Source organism: Notamacropus eugenii, chromosome 5 (genome assembly GCF_028372415.1).
Source record: "Notamacropus eugenii isolate mMacEug1 chromosome 5, mMacEug1.pri_v2, whole genome shotgun sequence".
Lineage (NCBI taxonomy): Eukaryota > Metazoa > Chordata > Mammalia > Diprotodontia > Macropodidae > Notamacropus > Notamacropus eugenii.
Genome location: NC_092876.1, coordinates 179,194,927 through 179,215,302, shown reverse-complemented (window position 1 = coordinate 179,215,302; position 20,376 = coordinate 179,194,927). Strand labels below are relative to the sequence as shown.

The window sequence follows — 20,376 nt, the reverse complement described above, 5'->3', positions numbered from 1 at the left end:
CCCCCAAACGAAGGGACAAGTATGTAGGCAAGACTATGCTGCCACAGTCCAAGTGGTTTTGGAGTGCTGGCTCTTCAGCCTGTCATGAAAATTTTCCATTATCATGACACTGAATTAAGGTTATAAAAAAACTAACCACATATTGGTGTAGTACAATATTTTGGGATCCACAATGCCAGGAGATTTGGCTTAAGTATCAAACTTCAATAGACCACAGCCCAGAAAGTAAAGCTTTAGGAAATAGGGCCATGAAAAAAAGACAAAACTCCAGGCAGCGTGAGAGCCAAACATAACTTTTGTCCCTCAGACAAGTTACCAACCCTCCATTCACTTGAATATGGTCTCCACCTAGCCTTTCTTTTGGTTTTCCAGCTATGAAACCATCCCCCTCAATAGTTCATAGGCAAAGACAAGGTCTGCTACTGCTGTAATAGAGGTTCTCTACTCCCTCTTCAAACCCAGATGTGAATCAGCATAGCAAGTCTGTAAGCAGCTTCAGCCCAGACCTGCTAAATCTTCTGGGCACCGTAAGAATAACACACACATGCTTACTCGTCAGTAAAACGCCAAAACAATACTACTCACTTTAATTATACTCTCAAAATGAAAATGAGAGGGGAGAAAAAAAAAGAAAACTCACCACATTCTCATCCACTTTATTCTTGCTGTTAATCACTTTCTCTTCAGCACCAATCAGTCCATCGAGCTCTGCCACACCAGACCCTATGCACAAAAAGATTGCTAATGAGGTTCCAAGAATTTTCTGTCCTTATTTAAGCCATATGATGTCAAAGACCACCGAAGGAACTGGTGACCCTATCACATACAACTGCTAATACATTGCTTTCTTCCTTTACATTTTAGGAGATGCACTATGAACTATAATGAGGAGTGACACTGGTGCTTTTTGGAAGACTGATGTGATTATGAAGGAAGGGAAGACAGTACTGACCTAGAAAAATGGAAGTCGGAGTCCTGAGATATTCCCAGGGTATAGTGAATAACCTACACAACACAATTTTTCACGATGCAAATAACCTTTTATCACCTCATATTTGCTCCTGCAGCAGCATGCTGGTGCCCTTTAGAATGACCAGTAATACAATTCTATCAGCGATGAATCAAGGCATTGATCCAGAGATGGAAATATTCCGAACATAAAGGTGATGGGAAGAACATCATCTCAAGCACAGAATATCACAATCTAACATCACACATCTATGGTGCTAGATGACACACTAAGAATCATAGTGTGAACAAACCCAGAAAGAGAACAAATACCCTATTATTGTTAGATTTAAAGTACAGAAACTGAGGGAAGGGAAAGGAGGAGAAAAGAATATAAAGAGAGAAGATGATGGGGAGAAGGAGGGGAGAATGAGACATGGAAAAGGAGAAGGGAAAGGGAAAATAAGAGTTCTCAACAAACAGGATTGCCAGTATATTGTATATACTAAGTAGTTCAGACCCAAATATCGGACATGCATAAAGGTGCCATCCTTCTTAGAGAAAAGACATCAAAGCTTCAAGTCAGGGAAGCAAAGCTTTTCAGCTCACAAACAGTACTTAACATTTAGCAATTAATAACAGCCAACAAAGCTGCTGAGTTTGCAGCTTTGCTAATGCATGACGCATTAACTCATTATACTGAAGCCAAAGCACGCACAATTTTTCTCAAGCCTCCCTTTTAAGGAAAAACTGCAGACTCGGCTGTTGGTTAAGTTAAATAAGGACAGGTTTTATTGTCTCAAAAAAACCAAGGAGACAGCAATGCTATGCTCCAACTATTTGAGAAAGAAGAACCTGGAAATTTATTGCCTCAATCAGGATGCTCACTCTTAGTGAATTCTAATTTTAAAAGCTCACATTTTATGAAGCAAGAATCTTAGAAAAATAAATGGCAGCATTAAGCTAAATGAGATAAAAAAAATTGCAACCAGCAATTAAGACTGGCTTATTTCTTTTTATGCTGCAACTTAAGTGTTTCTTTAAAATGGCAACAATTCATTTTGATTTTATGGCCTCAAGAGTCAAATAAGCAATTTCTAGGGAACAAGAAGTAGACAATACCTGAGAAGCAGTCAACAATTTTACCTAAAGAAATAATTCAGGAAATGGCAAATTAATTTCTTAGCACTGAGGAAGTACAAATTATAGGGTCTTATCAACTAGAACCTCACAAAAAAATTCTAGAGAGACAGCTCAACTTCACTAAGAGTCCAAGTGACACACAGATGCAGAAAAATTCCCAAGAAAACAGACAATAAAATACTTAGTGTTCTACATACACCATTTAATTAAGTTAGGAGACTGATCTCTAATAGGAAATTCACAGTAAGGTAGATGAGGATGCACTCACATGAATGTACTATCTAGTCCCACCTAAATGTGCTCTACCATAGCTCACTTTAACTGTCCTCTAACCACCACAGAATGCTTATGTGGTGCTCTTGGCCATATCTGTTTACATAAGGATGTCAATCAAGAGGACATTAGTGAACTCTCCAGAGACAGTCTGAAGCTACCCAAGGAGCATGCTACAGAAGCAGCATGATGCTACCAAAGACTGTTGAGAGAAACACAAATGAGAGCCAACTTTTAAACAAGGTGCTATTCTGAGCATTGAGAAGGAACATGGTACAACGGAAAGAGCAACTGATACAGGAGTTAAGAGAACTGAAGTTTTGAGTACCAGCTCTGCCATTTTAATAGCTTCAAGTTCCCATTTCTCATTACTAGTTTCTTCAACAGTAAAACAGGTATCCCACTTCTACTACCTAAAAGTGCTCTGTAAACAGAGAACTGGCACCATAAACGAAGAATGTTTTCAGAGGGATAATGACACATGACTGTCCTGCTTTGGGTAAATCCTGTTATGCAAACTCTCCACAGATGCAAATTAGTAACCAACATGTAATTTATAATCTTATTACCCATAACAGAGTTTAAGATACTTGCTCCTATGGTCACATGGTTATGTGTTAGAGGCAGGACTTGGACCCAGGTCTTTCTGACTCCAAGCCAAGTCACAGAGGTAGATCCTCTACTCACTAAGTCTGGAAGTCATTAAATTTCAACCATTTCTTCCATCACAATTTCTAATGATTTAGGGAATACTTGTAAGTCAGAAAAAAGAGCCTTGTGAAGATGAAGGACTTCTAAAAAGGTGGATTAAAGGTGAAGAAGAAACGCTGAACAAGAGATCAATGACTAAGACTAATATTACTCACTGACAAAAACCCACAGTAATTCAAGATTAAGTCCAGACACATGTATGTCCATCAGCTGCTATATATCAGATACGCCGTAAGAAGGCTAGCACAATTCCTGAGCTCTATGAGTTGGGCCTCTCTTTGGCTGCCCTCAGTGCTACAATTGAAAAATGAGATGAAAAAAAAAAATCAGGTGATGGCGTGAAACATAAAATGAAACTACCAACACACCGAGGAAGTGGAAAAGTGATGGAGGGCTTATGGGGAGCAGCTTTTACAAACCAACCTTTTTTCATTGGGTGGTACAAATCCGGCTGGGTGTCTAGCAGAAGGGAAAACAACAAACACAAAATAGCAAAAAAGAGGAGATTAAGAAAAAGAAAATGGCTCTCTTCAAGCTTCTTGTTTATAGCTTTTGTTACTTCCGTTAAGAATATGGGGCTTTGTCTTAAAAAACAAGACAAAAACTCCATTATTCCCTAAAATAATTCCTGAAACCTCCTAATATTAAGACTATTAGATTTATTAGAGAATTATATTCTGGTGGAAAAGAAGGGAGAATTTGGCATTTCTTTGGCCCTTGACAGTATATGCAGGACAACATGCCCCTAAAAGATGAAGCTCAGTCTGTAGGGTAGAACTCCTTGGGGAAAAAAAAAGGAGAAATCTAAATTAGAATTATCTGTGACATACTGACAAAGTAATATTGTCACTTCTAGGTACCTAGTTTGACGTATAACCAAAATGATATGCCCTTAGATTATGAAAGACCTGTGGCCAACTAGAAGGGTGCATATTTCAGAGGGGTTGTGGTGGTATTTGGTGGGGGAGAAAGCTTTAGGAATGAAGCAATGAAACAGGGCACCCTCAAATGTTGCCTGATCAAATCTCTGCACCCCAAGAAAATCAGGATAACGGGAATTCCTATTGCTCTTCTGACCTGAAAGCAAACTCCAATTCCACCAGCTCTTTCTACATAAATCCCATCGTCTCCCTTCTGAATTTAATACAATGACGATGGCACGTGACCATATGCCCATAAGCAGCCAGTTGACGATACTTCTCAGGGGCATTGGGCCCAGGAGCTTGTTTACTTTCAGTGCACATTCAAAGCATTTCAAGTCCTTTATGAAGACACACAACTCTCTCTGCTTCTCATCAAACCCACCCCACTGTTCCAAATAAATGAGCTCTGTGTCCTGGCTCCCCAAGAGGGGACACACTTTCAACCATACACACCTTCATTCTCAGGTAAGGACGGGAAAGGATGGAATGAGTGGAAAGGTGGAACCTCATCACTTTCTTCAGAGCTAACTCGGACATCTACTGGAGACTCTGAGATGGATGAAGTAAATTGATCCATATCAGCACGCTGCTCCTGAAGTAGTTCATCTAAAATCAGACAAAGAGCAAAATAAGATAAAATAGAAATCTTTTCATAAGCCTCTAGTTTTCAGGTTTTCAAGAAGGCACAAATTGTTTTAAGGTACAAATAAATATGATTTTAGAAGGACAGATGTTCTTGGCTTGGTTGAGGGGAAGGGAATGGGGAAAAAACATGACTAAGAAACAGTAGTTGTGAAGCAAAAAAATGTTAACAGGCTACTTCCTGAACTCTTGCTATTTCACACACTAGATTTTCTTCCTGTATTTAAATTATTACAAGGTCAGTGAAACAGAAGATATTTCTGGATCAAAGTCATTACAGCAACTCCTATGCCATTTTCTTAAGTTTGAGAATGAAGCTCCTACAAAGAAAACATCTTTAATCTTCAAACAAATAAAAGTGTTGGTATAATAATTCTCAGTTTCATTGACTTCAATTGTTCCCATCCCCTCTAGCTTCTTCCCACCACAGTTAGTAACAACTAATTCTAGACAGAAAAAAGACTTCAGCTGCTACCTACCAATCTCTTCCTGGATTTCCTGGGCCACATAAGGTACTTTATATAATAGCGACAGGCTCTGATTTCTTCTCTCTTCAATGACATGGAGATGTGTCATTACCTAATCGGGCACAAACATAGTTAAACTAGTAGCTTTCATTTTTCAATAACGACCCCAAAAATCTATCTCCCTGGAAGATCATTTCCTGACCATTCAAAATCTCAAGCTAACTTAACTCTCAGAACTTACTAATAAGAATTTACCCCCTTGCCACCAATGATCAAACACTTCAGCAATAAAATATAAAATTCATGCCCAGAAGATATTAGGAATTTATCCAAAACATTACTAGGTATAGACCATTCATATTCTGCCTCTTGCTTAATTTTAAACCTAAGGTATGTACTAATTCACATGGCTGGGCAAAAGGGTTTAATCTAGCCAACTCTTTACCCAAAATCCTACTGATACTGAATTATAATTTTAATTATATAGGGCCAAAATATCCAAATCATGGATTACTCCAAACTCCTTTATTCCCTTACTTCTCTCTTTCTACAACTGCAACTTAACATTTATTATCCCCAGAGCCAAACAGAAGAGACAAAGGTAAACTCAAAACAATTTTAATATCTGATACAAAAATACTAGATCGGATAAAAAGTCACAAGGGAAAAAGATGAAACTATTGATAAAAGTAGATTTTCTGATGTCACCCTAAAGCACAACTTTCAGTTCTAAATAAAAAAAATACAACAACACTCAAGTGTTAAAATCTATAATAAGGTCATATCACAGAACCACTGACAGGTAGTTACTTACACCAATAGGGTAATACATCCACTTTGATAATGTGAGAGAACTGTCACATTTTAACAGTCAGTAAGGAAAATCATGATTCACTTTCAAAACTCCTACACCTAGGGAGTCCATGAGATGACCAAACGTGTACTAACAAATTTTTCCCCACAGAGGGTGCTCCAAGTCAAGAATCCCAAATGTTTGAACTGGAAAATTAAGTTAAATACAACTGTTTTCATTATAGATTAAAGCCTTTCTGACCTTTAAAAGTAAGGATGAAAGCAACTTAATTTTATATTTGCCAGTCTGTCAATCAAATAAACTGATAGAAAAGCAGAGTGCCTAGGAGAAATAATGCACACTGAAATGAGACTTTAAAATATCCCATACCATGCCATAAGTGTGCTGATGCTGTAACTTTTCCAAGTGAATTAAAAGGCTACAGAGGATACATCAAAAGACAAAAACTAACAGTGAGCTTCTTTTGAACATAAACCTGGGGGTGGGTTACAAGGGAGTGAAAACCAAGTATATTACTTATAGAATCCTATGGAGATCAAATGGAATGACCACAGAATGACAAAATAAGAGGTTACAAAGCAGGAGTAACAGAATGTTTAATGCACTTGGTGGGGGTAATCAAGAATCTTCAAGGTTAAGGGAAATAAAAGGTTAGATGAGCACGTGACTGTTGCTCTTACAAGGTATTCACATGCTAGGGGAAAGACTCCCTCCCCTACTGTGCTTGTCAATATGACTCTATGCTACAGCCTGGTGACTCATAATAGAAAAATTACTTTAAAAATCAACACAAAGGAAGGCAGCATGGCATTGCTGATAGAAAAGAGGCCTCAGAGTCAGGAAGACCCTGGGTGCCAGTCCTGCTGTGACCTTGGGCAGGACACTTGAATTCTCAGTAGCCCTGGGCATGTCAGCTGTACTGGTAGAGCAGAATCCTCACTGAGAACTTAATCTATTAATGAAAACTCAGGTACAGCAAAAAATAAAAAAATAAAATAAAAAATACTAACGGGAAACAATAAGGTCCAACAACAATTTATCCTTACTAAGGACAGGGCAAGAACCCAATACAATTCTCCTTGTTTACTTATCTCAGCCTATAACTCCACAATTCTAATTAGCATAAGCCAAAGAGTCAGCTTTGAAGGAAAAATGTTCTGTTCATTTAAAATCTTTGTAGTATCAAAAGATAAAGAGTAAACAAAGGCAAAGTTCTACTACCCATGTTGGGCAGAACTGCTATGAAAGAAAGCCATGAAAAAGAAGGGTAGACACAGAACAAGTTGGGGCAATTGTGATCTATGCTAACTAGTGGAAAATGGTACCAGAGAGGTTGCAGATCATCTGAATAGTTAAATAATATTCCCTTTGAATAGTAAATTTAAGGAAATGGATACAGGTCTGACCAAATTAGAGCTGGACTATGAAATGTATGTATTTCTTGTATACTCCCACAGGCCCCCTTCTCCAGGTACCTGGTATTATATGATCACTGACTGAACAGCTTTAAAACGCTCCACATCAGCTAAAGAATAATACTTTCAGAGTTTTGTACTCTACAAAATTAATTCTAGCTTGTCCTCAGCTGAAAGTTTATTCCTGTGGACTAATCACCTACCTCCTCTCCTTTTTAAAGAAGGCATCAGGTCCTTAGAAATGGAACAGTATACTTTCCATAACATTTTATATGTAGAAGTATTAAGTATCCCCCCACCCACCCACCCCAGCCCCCATCTCAAAGGCAATCATAGCTACATGAGAAATTGACTAAGGAAAAGTGACTTAGCTACCAGGCCCGTCCCCCCAAGAAGACTTCAGTGAACACTGACTGGATGGATTACCCGACTGTGCAGATGTAACTGGATCTCCGAGTTCAGAAGTTTACTGACAGTAAAGTTAAGATCAACAGATATAAGTGAACAAATTCTAAGTCAACGCACTAAAGCACACACTGGCATTAGTTTTCCAAGCAATATCCAAAATCAGCAGAAGCTAACCATGTTGACTTGGAAATTATTTCTTTTGGATATAATCACATATATCTAAACTCTTGATCATCATGGGGTGGAAACAGTTCCTTCCCAACAAGCAACACAAACCAATGCTCATTATTCATGGATTAAAATGTCAAAACTACTGTGAATATCCAACCAATTAACCAAAGAAGTACTAAACAGGGAATCTTGAATGACTTTCACCAAGAAGCACTTCTCAGTTCCATAATTTTTTTTAGTATTTCTCTTTTTTCACTTTTATTTTAATTTATATTTATGGAATCAAATAAGCATATTTCCATTACATAGCAAAATAAAAATGACTGCAAATCAACTGTGTACAATCTGATACTCCTTAGAAATATATAAAGCTATCATGTAATATTATTAATTATATTATTTTTATTATACCTGGGATTTCATCTGGGCAGCCTTTTCTGGATCAACTGCCAATACATGCTGGTAATGGCGGATGGTATGCAGACGATCCTTGTTCTCAGCGCGAACATAACGCCTCAAGGCCTGGAGGATTCGATGGGGCTGCAGAAAGATGCAAAAATCTAGTCACTAAGTACCAGAAACAGATAGAAAACAACAACTAAAAGACTACATGTTGTGTTTCAGCTTCTGTATGTTTACTCTGATGCCGAAAGAGTTTTGGAGTTCTGTTCACTGACATGGTTTAACCCAGCTTTTTACTGGCCACATAACCAATTCTTCTATTAGCCTAATTTCTGTTCTCAATCAATTACTTCTAGTTTATTTTTCTTGCACTTTCACTGCACCTCCAACTCATACCAGTTAGTCTTTTAATCAACTCTTGAACCATTAATTCAAAAGAATAAACAGTAAGAAATACGGGTCTAAGTCTCACGCTTTAAGAGCAACAGACACGACCAGAAAGTAACGAGAGTGGAGCCAAATGGAAGAAATCTGAGGTCATGGAAGCAAGTCCTTCTCATTTTAGGACACTAGCCTTTCATAGCTTGAAAACCAGGTACTTATTATTTTATGCCCTATTTATCTTATATGAAATGGTAGGGGAAGTGTTAGGATGTTAAATATTCAATTAAATTTAGAAGGGCTGTCTTATCATTCTTTTCCTGTTATACTTCAATCTGAACAAAAGCTATCATGGGGATACTTTTAATGATGTATCACAGCGACCCTGTTACTCCATAATGACCAAAGTCACAGGCACAAATTAGTCTCCAAAAGAGGCGACACTTCCGTAACAAAAATGTAGTTCATCAAGAATTAACTCTGAATACAGCTCACCCGTGGTGGGTCAGACTGCAAGGCAGCCAGGTAATTCTCCAGAGCCATGCGACGACGATCATTCAGCATAGCTTCCACTCGAGCCAAGTGAGTCTCCACCAGCTGCTGCTTCTCACTGGCTGCTTCCTTCTCTAGAGATTTAACCATTGCTTGGAAGTGCTGAATCAAAAAAAGCAGGAAAAAAATTATACAATTTACCAGGAGCCACAAGATTGCATTAAAGTCAAGGGAAGAGATATGCAGGTGTGCACAATATACACTTGAGTTCTCCACCTCTTGAATGCCTATTTGTGAAGGCTGGTTCTAGAACATTTAGTGAAAGGAAAGGGCTTGATTTTTTTTTGATAATATATTTTGCCCTCTTATGACAAACACTACAAATCATCTACCAATAGGGCTAATAGATTATGTTGAATCATCCCCATTCATGTGTAGGATTTTACTGGCAAGAATGTAGAGATACTGAATAGTTTCTCCATGTAAAACACATTGGTGCACAAAGCAATTAAAATCTTTGACCCTGGGCTCATAAACTGCTGACCCAAAGCTATACACCAGAAGTGAAGACACAGCCGAACAGCTTAAACATCTAAAACAAAAGGTCATAAAGGAATAAATCATTCTGCTTTTAAGAAGACAGTCAATTCAATCAACAGTTATGAAAACCTAAATAAATGATGGAGAATAACCTCTTCTTTAATCTAGATATTCTTTTGCTCTCAAAGAGGGAGTGCACTTTGCTATTGGCACTTAAAAGCTACGTTCATAGAAAGCTGGAAATCAAGTTTATCAGAAATTGTTCTTTTCTGTCTTTTCAATAGATATGCAAAAATCAGATTCAGTTCTGTCAGGAAAAGCTATAATTTAAAACCCGAAGTGTCAAAAGACATCTTCCAGAAAAGCAAAACAATGGAGAAAAGCCACTAACACATCTTGTTCTCAACTAGAAGATGGTCTAATGGAGAGTTTGGCTTCTTTTACTAAAGGTGAAGGGACCAGAGTCAGCACAGAGATGAAGACACAAATTTTGAAAGCACATTAAATTACTTTGTAACATGAGTTCTCCAACTAAGGGATATCAAAATTCCTCATTTCCCATGGGTTTGGCTGTGAACATATTCTTAAGCAGAAGAACATCAAGTTTCTTTCCAAAGAAAGACAGTCTTCTCCTACCTGAATGAGGGTCTGTCTTTCCGCCTTGGGAAGGTTCTTGGCTTGATGCTCTGCTTCTTCCCATTCCTTCTTTACCTACAAGGTACAAAACCAAGGACTATACTTTCTGTTTTCTCTCCCCTTCCTTGTTGAGTATTTTTTTCCTCATCAAATGGAGAAGTCCATGGGAGAATGCCTACGGGCAAAGGTTCCCACCATATTTTGTACTGGTTAGTACTGGTTAGTTTTCAAGAGTTAAATGACATTGTTGGACTAGATTATCTCTGGAGCTCCTTCTGATGTAAACACTATTTTGGCATAATTCTGTTAGAACCATTCCACAAAAGTGTTCATTTTTAGAGTATTGCTATACATCCACAATCTAACCCCACACCGTTTCCCTCATTTACAAGTAAATCTTCAAAGACTTGTGTGCTTGCTTATTTGATCATTTTTGATAGAGTGACCTGCTTTCTGAATTTGAAAGATGTTGGAATAAATGGCTTTATACTTAAGCAAGGAAACCAAAAGGGGTCAACTATGGTTAACTATAGAAAAGTATAATCACCGTTTGTTTTTTTTTAAATGGTCATGTGTCAAGATATTTAGAATATGAGAAAGGTAGTGATGATGGTAGTGAGGAGGCCTGTGGATCTGACTCAGTTTCCTCTTCTGAAAAATGCAAGGGGTTAATTTAGTATGCCTCTAAGGACAGGGTACCAGGTTTTGATTTTGGCTTTCATTATAAAAACTTTGTTAGCAGAGTTATCAAATTGATGTTATGATAGATAATGTCAGGGCATTTGCTTACTCTGTCCATGCGATTGCGATGTCGAATTTCTAGCTGCTCCTTAGCCTTCTGGAATCTTGCATGCTCATTGTCATCTGCAGAGGTCTCGAAATACACATCAACATCATTGGTTGGTAGAGGAGTTGGAGGAACTGAAACAAAATTAGAAGGAAAGTTCTGAAATCAAGACCTAGTGTTAAAACTGTCTGTTCCTCTGTTACTGGGAAAAATGGAAGCTTAGGACCTGCAAAACTGACTTAGGTTTTCGTAAGTCATACTAAGGAGTACAAAGTTTCTGTTGTTTGCAAAAACTTCACTTTATTATACTGCAACCACCAATCTTCTACGCAGAAATGTTAAGTCAACTATGTCAGTTCAAGTTAGTGCAGAAATTTAGTGGTATATCAACCACCTATATTATCTTCAGCAACAGCAAAGTTCCAGTTTATGAGTACGGGAGAAAGGATCGATTCACTCTATCCTTTTCCAGAGTTTCTTGTAATCTAAACTATTAAACCAGTATTGTAAAATCCTCTATTCACCATTAGTACAATCTGAACCAAGATAGATGTAGACGGTAAAGTTGTGACCGTATGAAAACCAACTTTGCTAAATATGAATATATATCTGGATTTAAATTCTTTAAGACTGAAGGTTCTGGCTTTATTTCACCTTCTGTTCTCCACCTTCACGTATCATTTTCTCAATTCATTACCTCTTTTATATGACAGGCAAGGTAAAAAAAAGAAGAGTTAAATGTACAGAGATCAAATGTGTTTTTGTTTGCAAGTTCTGTGAGGACAAAAGCTGAAGGAACTATCTAAAAATTAAGTGTTGTGTATTGCTGAGGCACTCATGTTATACCTAGTATTTAGTAGGAGCATGGAAAATTAAGTTGCTATATTGTACAAAGAAAGGAAAAACCGACCTAAATACACATTTGAACTTATTAATTCATAAATCTAATTAGCATCCTCTGGCCATTAAGTAGGAAACAAAATATATTTTGAAATGAAAACATTCTTTATTACATAAACTGTTCTTAGCCCCAGGAAAGTGGATGTTTTGAGCTGTTTCTGCCAACATTCTAAGAAAAGGATGAAAGAAACAAATTCACTAGTCCAACTTCAAGACAACATTTATGGAAATTCTTGTCAAATTATTTCCTCAGAGATTTCACAGGTTAACAAGAATAGTCCTTGACTTGCCAGCATAGTTAAAAAAAAACTGTGTAAGGTATATAAACCTAAACAGAAGACAAATGCCAAAAACCTCTATAATGATGTATTCATAAAGCCCCTGCAACTATTTATCTTCCTCAGATGGTATAGGATTAAAGCAAGTGAGTAAACAGCATTTATCCAAACTCACACGAATTTAACAGGCTACTGTAAAAGGTTTATGTCAGGCCAAATCTTTTTAAATATTGTTTTTTTTTGTCATTCACTATAATCCTACATTGAAGATTCTCAAATGCTAAAAAGCATTCATCATAGTAAACTTTCAGATGAGAATAAGCCATCTGGGTGATTATTTTTCTAAAGACAAGGATTATAGAACAGAAAATGGCAACACACACATACACACACACAGACAAACAGACACACATACACCCAGAAGTATAATGTACAAAACGTTTCTGCTCTTGTTACTCAAGTGTAACCCAGGAATCGAAGCATACAGCTGAAAAGTTTCTGTCTTAATCGGTAAAAGGTATCTTCACAGAGGCGTTCTAGTCTGAACCTTCATTTTACAGATGAGGAAACTGAGGTAACCCTGGGAGTTTAAGTGACTTCACCAAAGACCCACTTCAGTTAAGTGATAGTGAAGAAACAAGTACACTGCCACAGCCGCCACTAACCATTCCCTAGCTTGGTTCCAAAGGCTTGTACAACTGGTATTAGTGGAGAAAGGAGACCCAAACGTGATTCCTAAATCTGACTTGAATTAGTTACATGACACCTGCCAAGTAATGTTTCTGAGCCTCATTTTCCTAAACTGGAAATAACATTAGCACTAAGACTTATCGCATAAGGTTGTTGGGAAACAACAAAGGGGAAGACAGTTAAAAAGAAAAAAGAGGAGGAAGGGGGGAGGAAAAGTGATAAAATTCATTAAGATGCTTTACAGTTTACAAAGTATTTTCCTCACAGTTGTGGAAAGCAGGTTGGCATAATTATTATCCACAATGTATGCAAAAGGGAAGATTCAAAGGTGACTTGGTCTTGTTTATACTGAGGGTTAATAGGGTTTAAACCCAGGAGGACTCTTCTCTTGGTCCCAAGTGCAGTCTTCATCTACTAAAATGCATCTCCCTCTCTCTATAAAAGTATTCTGAGGTTCCTACTGTTTACTTCTGTCTGATCCAAAGACAATCTGCTTTAAAAAAAAGCCAAAAAACCTCATCTTTCCCAAGTAGAAGTAACACACGTGCGCACACACACACATATCACACCCAAACACAATTGCCATAATTTACTTATACCGATAATAATTTTATGAACTGAATAATTGCCATAGTCCTGAATAAATAAACCAAACTTTATTTTATCCCCCTGGACAGGTATACTTTAGTCGTTTTTTTAAACTACTTCCAGATTCCTTAAATTGCCTGGCAGTCTAAAGAGAAACTAAAGACAGGTTTTTAGAGTATGTGTAATCAATTCTTTTTTTTTACAAAATTACTTATCATTTATAAAAGAGAAGAAAACAAGCATTAGTGATATAAATGGATTGTACTACTTACGCTAAATCTTGCATCTCTATGTCTAAGGTTGAGCCCACTTTGGAATTCTTTTACATACGCTTTATTGTACGGTATAGTCTCAATTTCAAATCCAAGTCCTAGCGAGAAATAACTTCATAATATCAAATTCCCAAAGCTATCAAGTCTACTTCATACTTAACTATCAGCTCATTAAAAAGTCATATGTATGAAGGTTGGAAAAAAAAAAATCAGTTTAACCAGAAGCAGAACATCTAAGTTCCCCCAAATACGAAAGGCTTATAAGAGATGCTTAACAGCAGTTTAAGTGAAAGTGTTAAATTAAGGAGACTTTTTAAAATTATGGGGAGGGTGAGGCAGAAGAATGTTACATTTGATTAAAAGCTATCAGAAGCTAGAATTAAACTCTTGAGAACAAATTCCAAGATCAAGTAGTAGAAGCTGGTCAACCTAATGAATTCCAGTGTGCATGTCAGAATCGTCTTGAATATGTCCTAAGAGTATTCATTAGAACTGCAAAGTAAGAGGGGGAAATCTAACAAAAGGACCTGCCACTTAGACACCCATGAGAAAGGAAGGCAATCTTCTTACCCCTATCTAGAAATGGCCCAGCTCATCATCTTGGATACCTTGAAGTTGTCTTTACTTAACTTCTGAGTTGTATGAAGAATTCTTTCTATTGTATATGCCAAGAATCACAGGAGCCTAGTTATATCAAAATCTAAAACAGAAGCATGAGTAGTGATACCTCAAACAATGGCATGTCCTGATTTCATGGTTTTCCAAGCTAGTATCTTAGTTTCCAGGCACATTCCAACTAATGAGGGAACCAATACAACCAAGTCCTGGGTCTGCAAACCAAAATACTAAAAACAAATCTCCAGAAGGCTAGAGCCAAACCAGGGAATATGCCATATCATCACCACCACAACCAGAAGACAAAGTAAGAATGGGCACATGGAGAAACTGGTTCTTGCAACTGTCAAAAGGAAAGTGAAACCTAAAATCTAGGAAGCACAGAGATGAAACAAAAACAAAAACAAAAAACAACTACAAACATCAGAGTCAGCAAGAAACACTACACAGATGTGGTCACAGGGACTGGCCAGAGAAGAAGAGACAGAACGCTGGACAGGACAGTGGCTTGCTGCACAGAGCCAGCTTGAGGCAGGACTTACTCATCGTTTTACACACAGCCATACAATAGTCCTCAGACTCAAAATTGTTCCTGTTGCCTCCGCAGCCGCCATATATAAAGCGCACGCATTTTCCCTTGGAGAGGTCGAAGTACCAACGGGGCATCACGGCCCGGCAGGGCCCTGTCATCGCTTCCTGGGAGCAGACAGCTGTGTGGAGATGGGTTAGAATGTCAGCAGAAAAGAGGTAGCAGCTTCAAATGCTTTTAACATGCTACACACCACAGCCGTTAGGTAAGGTTAATATTGTATGATATGTAATATCCAGGAAGTATAAAAACTGGAGAACCAACGGCAGGCACATTATCAACTACCTGACTGTTCACAACCTCAAAGGGTTCCTTTAATTAAATAAGGTAAGTAACTATCAAAGAATTGGAAGTTAAAAGCCATTTGCACTGTATGATGCCTATGACAACACCATGAATAGATGGCGATATTTGCTATGTGCAGCTAGAGGCCTGAAGTCTTCCTTAGCTCTACTTCCCAAGAATAGACACTTGACCATATCCAAGTATGCCTGTCTTTATTTCAGCTCTCCAATGGATCCTAACATGCAACTGTCTCCAATTTCAGGAAAATTCAGTATGCTACTATTAAACCTGTCAGATCATTTTTACCCTAGAGATTAAGTTTTTGCTATGATTCAGTAACAGGCAGGTAAACTAATTTTGCAATCAATATTCCCAACTATGAAAATGTTGTAATAGACAATGACAGCAGTCTACATGTTGGAGAAAAGAGAGGGGAAAGAGAATTTACTACATACATATAATGTAGATGGGTATAAACATATTTCTCTGAATATATGTATATGTAATATATGAAATCATAATATGAATTTATTTTAATATTATTGGGTGTGGCATATACATACACACATATTCACTACGGAGGATGGAGAAAGAGACTGTTCGTAGGTCAGACTTGGGAGATGGCATTAGCATGTTTAGCATATTCATTAAAGCAGATTAATGCTTCTCATAAAAGGTAGCAAGGAATCTCAAAAAATCCCAAATCATTCCAACTGGTGATAAGGCCTTAAACATGCCTATTCCATAATTATACAAGTAAGAAAATTGTGATTAAATGTAGCACCTCTCTCACTAGATGTGTCAGCTGCTAGGGGTACCTTGCCAAGAAAACTGCCTACCAGTTTTCAAAATAGGACTAACCAATGCTCCTGATAGTTCACTTCTCCTTTGCTGCATACAAGCACCATTCTTTAATTTCTGATTTACACACAGTGATTTAAAGTTGCTGAAGTAGTAACACTAATAGGATCCAATTATCTACGAATTTTAAAGCCATGGCCCTATCCACAGAGAAGCCAGGAATTACCTTTAACATCATGAGTTATTTCCTTCTCAGAGAGAGTCCCATCACTGCTTGGTTCAGTTGGAGTTTCTTCAATGTAGCCATCTACTTTGTAGTTGTTATCATAGTAATAATCACGATCTTCAACCGCGTCTTCTTCTTCTTCCTCCTCCTCCTCCCCTTCTTCCTCCTCTTCTTCCACAGCTGCTTCTGTGAAGTCTTCTATATCTGCCTCAGTAGGAAATTCACTGGAAGACCAAAATCAGAAATGAGGGTGAAGTTTAATCCCTCATATACAAATTTCAAAGCACATTCCCAAGGACTCCTGGCACTCTTAAGCTTTCATCTGTCACAACATGGTGATGTGGCTTAGAAAAATATAAATATTAATAGTTACTAAGGTTTTCCATGACTTGCTCTGAGATTATTACAATTAGATACTTCAAGATGGGACCAAAGCTGCCTCTCCATTCTCCTTCTGGAAGTTCTCCCCTTCTAAAAGTTACATCGATCCACTTCTTCATGTACTAACAAAATAAAATGTTTTTCTAAACCCAGCAAGACATTACCTTTTATAAATATCATAATCTTCATCTTCTTCTTCATCTTCTTCTTCATCCTCATCTTCCTCTTTTGATGAAATGGATTCAATTACTTTTGTTTTGGGGCAGCACACATACTCAGTGCCATGAAACTTGTCCAGCCCACAGGGTAGCAGCATACCATAACTGTACAAGGTCATACCCTGAGACATACATGCCTAGAAGAGACAGAGACCAACATAAATGAAGGCTTCACATAGACTTTACAGCAAATTTGTTACAAACATTTCCCTTTTTCTAGCACACCACTACAGTAAAATCTTATGAAATAATAAACTATATCAATATCTAAAATTGTAGAGAGCTATAGGAACACAAGAGGTTGACCATCTAGCTCCAACCTGGCTCTGTTTCTGTTTGTGAAACAAAAAAGAAAACCTGAGTCCTGGAGAGGCAAACGGGACTTGCCTAAGGTCACAAAAAATTTAGAACCAGAGCCATAAATTACTGCTTTTATAGATTTCCTGAAATGCACAATTTATGTTACTCTAAACAAGTTAACATTAAAAAAACAAGATTTCCATTGCTACCTATACAAATACTCCAACATACTTGATATTAGGGGCCATCTTTTTTCAGTCAGCTAATGTGCATTTAGTAAGGACCTAATATTTGCCAGGTACTGAAAAATCATCTCTGAACTTCAACAACCTATTAATCATAAGTCTGGTATATGCCCACCACTGACCAACCATTTTCACCAAGAGTAGTAATTTTGCACTCTACTTTTCTTACTTGAACATTCATATCATGAGAAAATATAATAATAACTAGTTAAGTACAAATTAAGATCTTAAGTACTCATATTTCCCATTTTCACCTAGCTTTACATCTTCTTTTACCTCTTTTGTTACAGCATGCCAGTGCTGGTGATACTCGCACACATCTGTTTTCTCTTTATGAAAGAATTGACATCTCTCTGGGACCAGCAGAACATCACTCACAAACTCACCCACTGAAAAAAGAAGGATTATCAGAGACAAATTTGCTCTTCAAATCTGCTGACGAAAATAATCTACACCAAACAAGCACAAATACTCAAGGCTATTGTAGCAATAATGACACTTCCATTACTAATTCACTTAAAAATTACTTTGCAACCCACAGCCACCCCAAAATAACCTAGTTTCAAGTGACTTTGATAGTCCAGCAAAAATTAGGTCTCAACCATCCTCTCACACTAAATATCATGATAAGCTCCAAATGGATATAGGAACCAAATATAAAAGGCCACATCATAAACTAATTAGAGGAGCAAGAAAGGGGATACTTTTTGTTACTATGAATAGAGAAATTTCTTGGGCTAACAAGGGGTAGAAAGGATCAAAGTAGGGAAAATGGACAACTGTGACTACAGGAAAGCCAACAGCCTTTGCACAAACAAGATTACTACAGTTAGAACCAAACAGAAAATGGTGAAATGGAGAGACAAAAACTTCACAGCAATTTACTCTGATAAAAGATTAGTATTCAAGATATATATATATATAAAAATATAGATATAAAAATAGATATAGATATGTAGGGAATTGACCTATTATACAATAAATGGTTCAAAGGATATAAACAGGCACTTCTCAAAAGGCAAGCTATCAAAAACTACAAAAAAAAAAACCTTCAATTATTAATTAATAAAAATGCAAATTATAACAGCTATGAGGTTCTATCTCACATCCATCTGACTGCCAAAGGTGACAAAAAAATGGAAAATGATAAATGTCTGAAGAGGATATAGGAGGAAAGGCACACTTTTGGTACTCTTGTTAGAGTTGTGAACTGATAGTCATTCCAAAAAAACCCTTAAAACTACACTAAAAAAATTCACTGAATTGTGAATAACCTTTGACCTAGCTATTACCACCACTAGGTGTATAGTCCAGGAAACACCAAAGAAAAAGAAAAGGATCAGTATGTACAAAAATATTCATTTTTTTTCTAGTTGATATCTGGAAACTAAAGCAGTACCTAACAACTGGGAAATAGCTGAAAAAATCTTGTTATATGAATGTAAAAGTATTTTGTTGTATCATAAAAATTCCAAGGAATGGATTAGAGAAACCTGGGAAAACTAGGATAAAGTGATACAGGGTAGGATAAATCAGAACAACATATACAATTAGCACCAACACTGTGAATAAAAACAAATTGAAAACGATTAAAGAACTTGAGATGGGGGATAGTAACAGTGATGCCAAAAGAAGAATACTGCACAATCAAAGAAGTATATTCTTAAAATGCACAGAGCTCAGAGGGAAACAAACAGCTGGAACTAATATGCCAAATTCAGTACTACTCTAAAATACCCAAGTTTTGGGTAATGATGAGATGAGACAATGTCATCAACATATTCTTTCTATTTGCTGTATGAAGAAAAAAATATTCATATTTGTGAAGTCCAGAATAATAAGAAACAAAAATAATCTTGTGGCATTAAAGAAGTACTTTTCTCATAGGATAACTAATAGCTCCTGTAAAAACAACAAGAAGGGGTAGGTTAGCAGGGTGGCAAGGTGGCTTACAAAAAAAGGTAGGACAAAAGTAACTCAAGAGTCCAACTGGTCCAGTTAGATATAAAATTATAGCCCAGTCTGTCTTTCATTTTGAAAGTTTGTGCTCATTAACTTTACTTTTATAGTTTTGATTTTAAAGATTTGAGATTCAAGACAGGATGTGCGAATTTAATGACACAGAGAACTACTGGGACAGGGAAAATTCTTTACTTAATGCAGATGAACATGTTCTCAGAAAAATATAATCTTTTTGTTTTTTACATTTATTGCTTCAATTCTTAAATGTGCTGGTTTATACAAAAATTTCATAATTTTATATAACCAAAACTGTACATTTTATGAACACCTCCCCATCCACAGATCTGATCCTCTAATTCAAATTAGTTTATGATTTTCCTTTTTCAGTGAAAAGTATAAGATGAATAGGTGGGTTTCCATTTAATTATCTTTCTCCACAAACTTTTTTATTTCCTTGGAATGTAATAATCCTTCCATTCTCCTTTCTTCTTAATCTCTTCCCCTCCTAATCTCTAACACCACAGTAAACTGAAGTCATCCCCTTCAATGTTATCAATGTTCTTTTTGTTCACCAAATATGATGGTCTTTTTTTCCTCAATATTTGAAAAAAAAAAATCTTTCTGCCACAGTTTACACTGTTCAACATATCTTCCTCCAGGATACTCTTTCCTTTTTTTCCCAATGTTCCCTCTTGGTTCTTCAACCTGGTCTAACAACTTTGGCCCATATCTCCCTAGCTGATAATTATCTACACATCATGTCCCCTAAGAAAAGAACCTCAAAGCTCTCCATTTTTGGTCCTCTTCTGTGCACTCACTTGGCAACTTCATCAGTGCCCATGGATTTAATTTTTTTCTCTATGCAGAGGACTC

The 20,376-nt window shown here is 37.0% G+C and overlaps 1 protein-coding gene across 3 annotated transcripts in view; it reads right to left on the bottom strand.

Moving 5' to 3' along the window:
* Positions 1 to 20,376, bottom strand: part of APLP2 (amyloid beta precursor like protein 2) — a 92,956-nt gene that overhangs the window by 3,691 nt on the left and 68,889 nt on the right. For 2 of the 3 annotated variants that reach the window (XM_072611599.1, XM_072611600.1), the window contains exons 4-14: positions 17,818 to 17,930; positions 16,943 to 17,133; positions 16,398 to 16,621; positions 15,039 to 15,206; positions 11,157 to 11,287; positions 10,367 to 10,441; positions 9,194 to 9,352; positions 8,327 to 8,455; positions 5,120 to 5,219; positions 4,452 to 4,604; positions 641 to 723 (exon numbers count right to left, since the gene is read on the bottom strand). In XM_072611599.1, coding sequence (XP_072467700.1) covers positions 641 to 723; positions 4,452 to 4,604; positions 5,120 to 5,219; positions 8,327 to 8,455; positions 9,194 to 9,352; positions 10,367 to 10,441; positions 11,157 to 11,287; positions 15,039 to 15,206; positions 16,398 to 16,621; positions 16,943 to 17,133; positions 17,818 to 17,930 — 1,526 coding nt within the window. The remainder of the gene's footprint in view (positions 1 to 640; positions 724 to 4,451; positions 4,605 to 5,119; positions 5,220 to 8,326; positions 8,456 to 9,193; positions 9,353 to 10,366; positions 10,442 to 11,156; positions 11,288 to 15,038; positions 15,207 to 16,397; positions 16,622 to 16,942; positions 17,134 to 17,817; positions 17,931 to 20,376) is intronic. The other variant, XM_072611601.1, reaches the window with a different exon arrangement.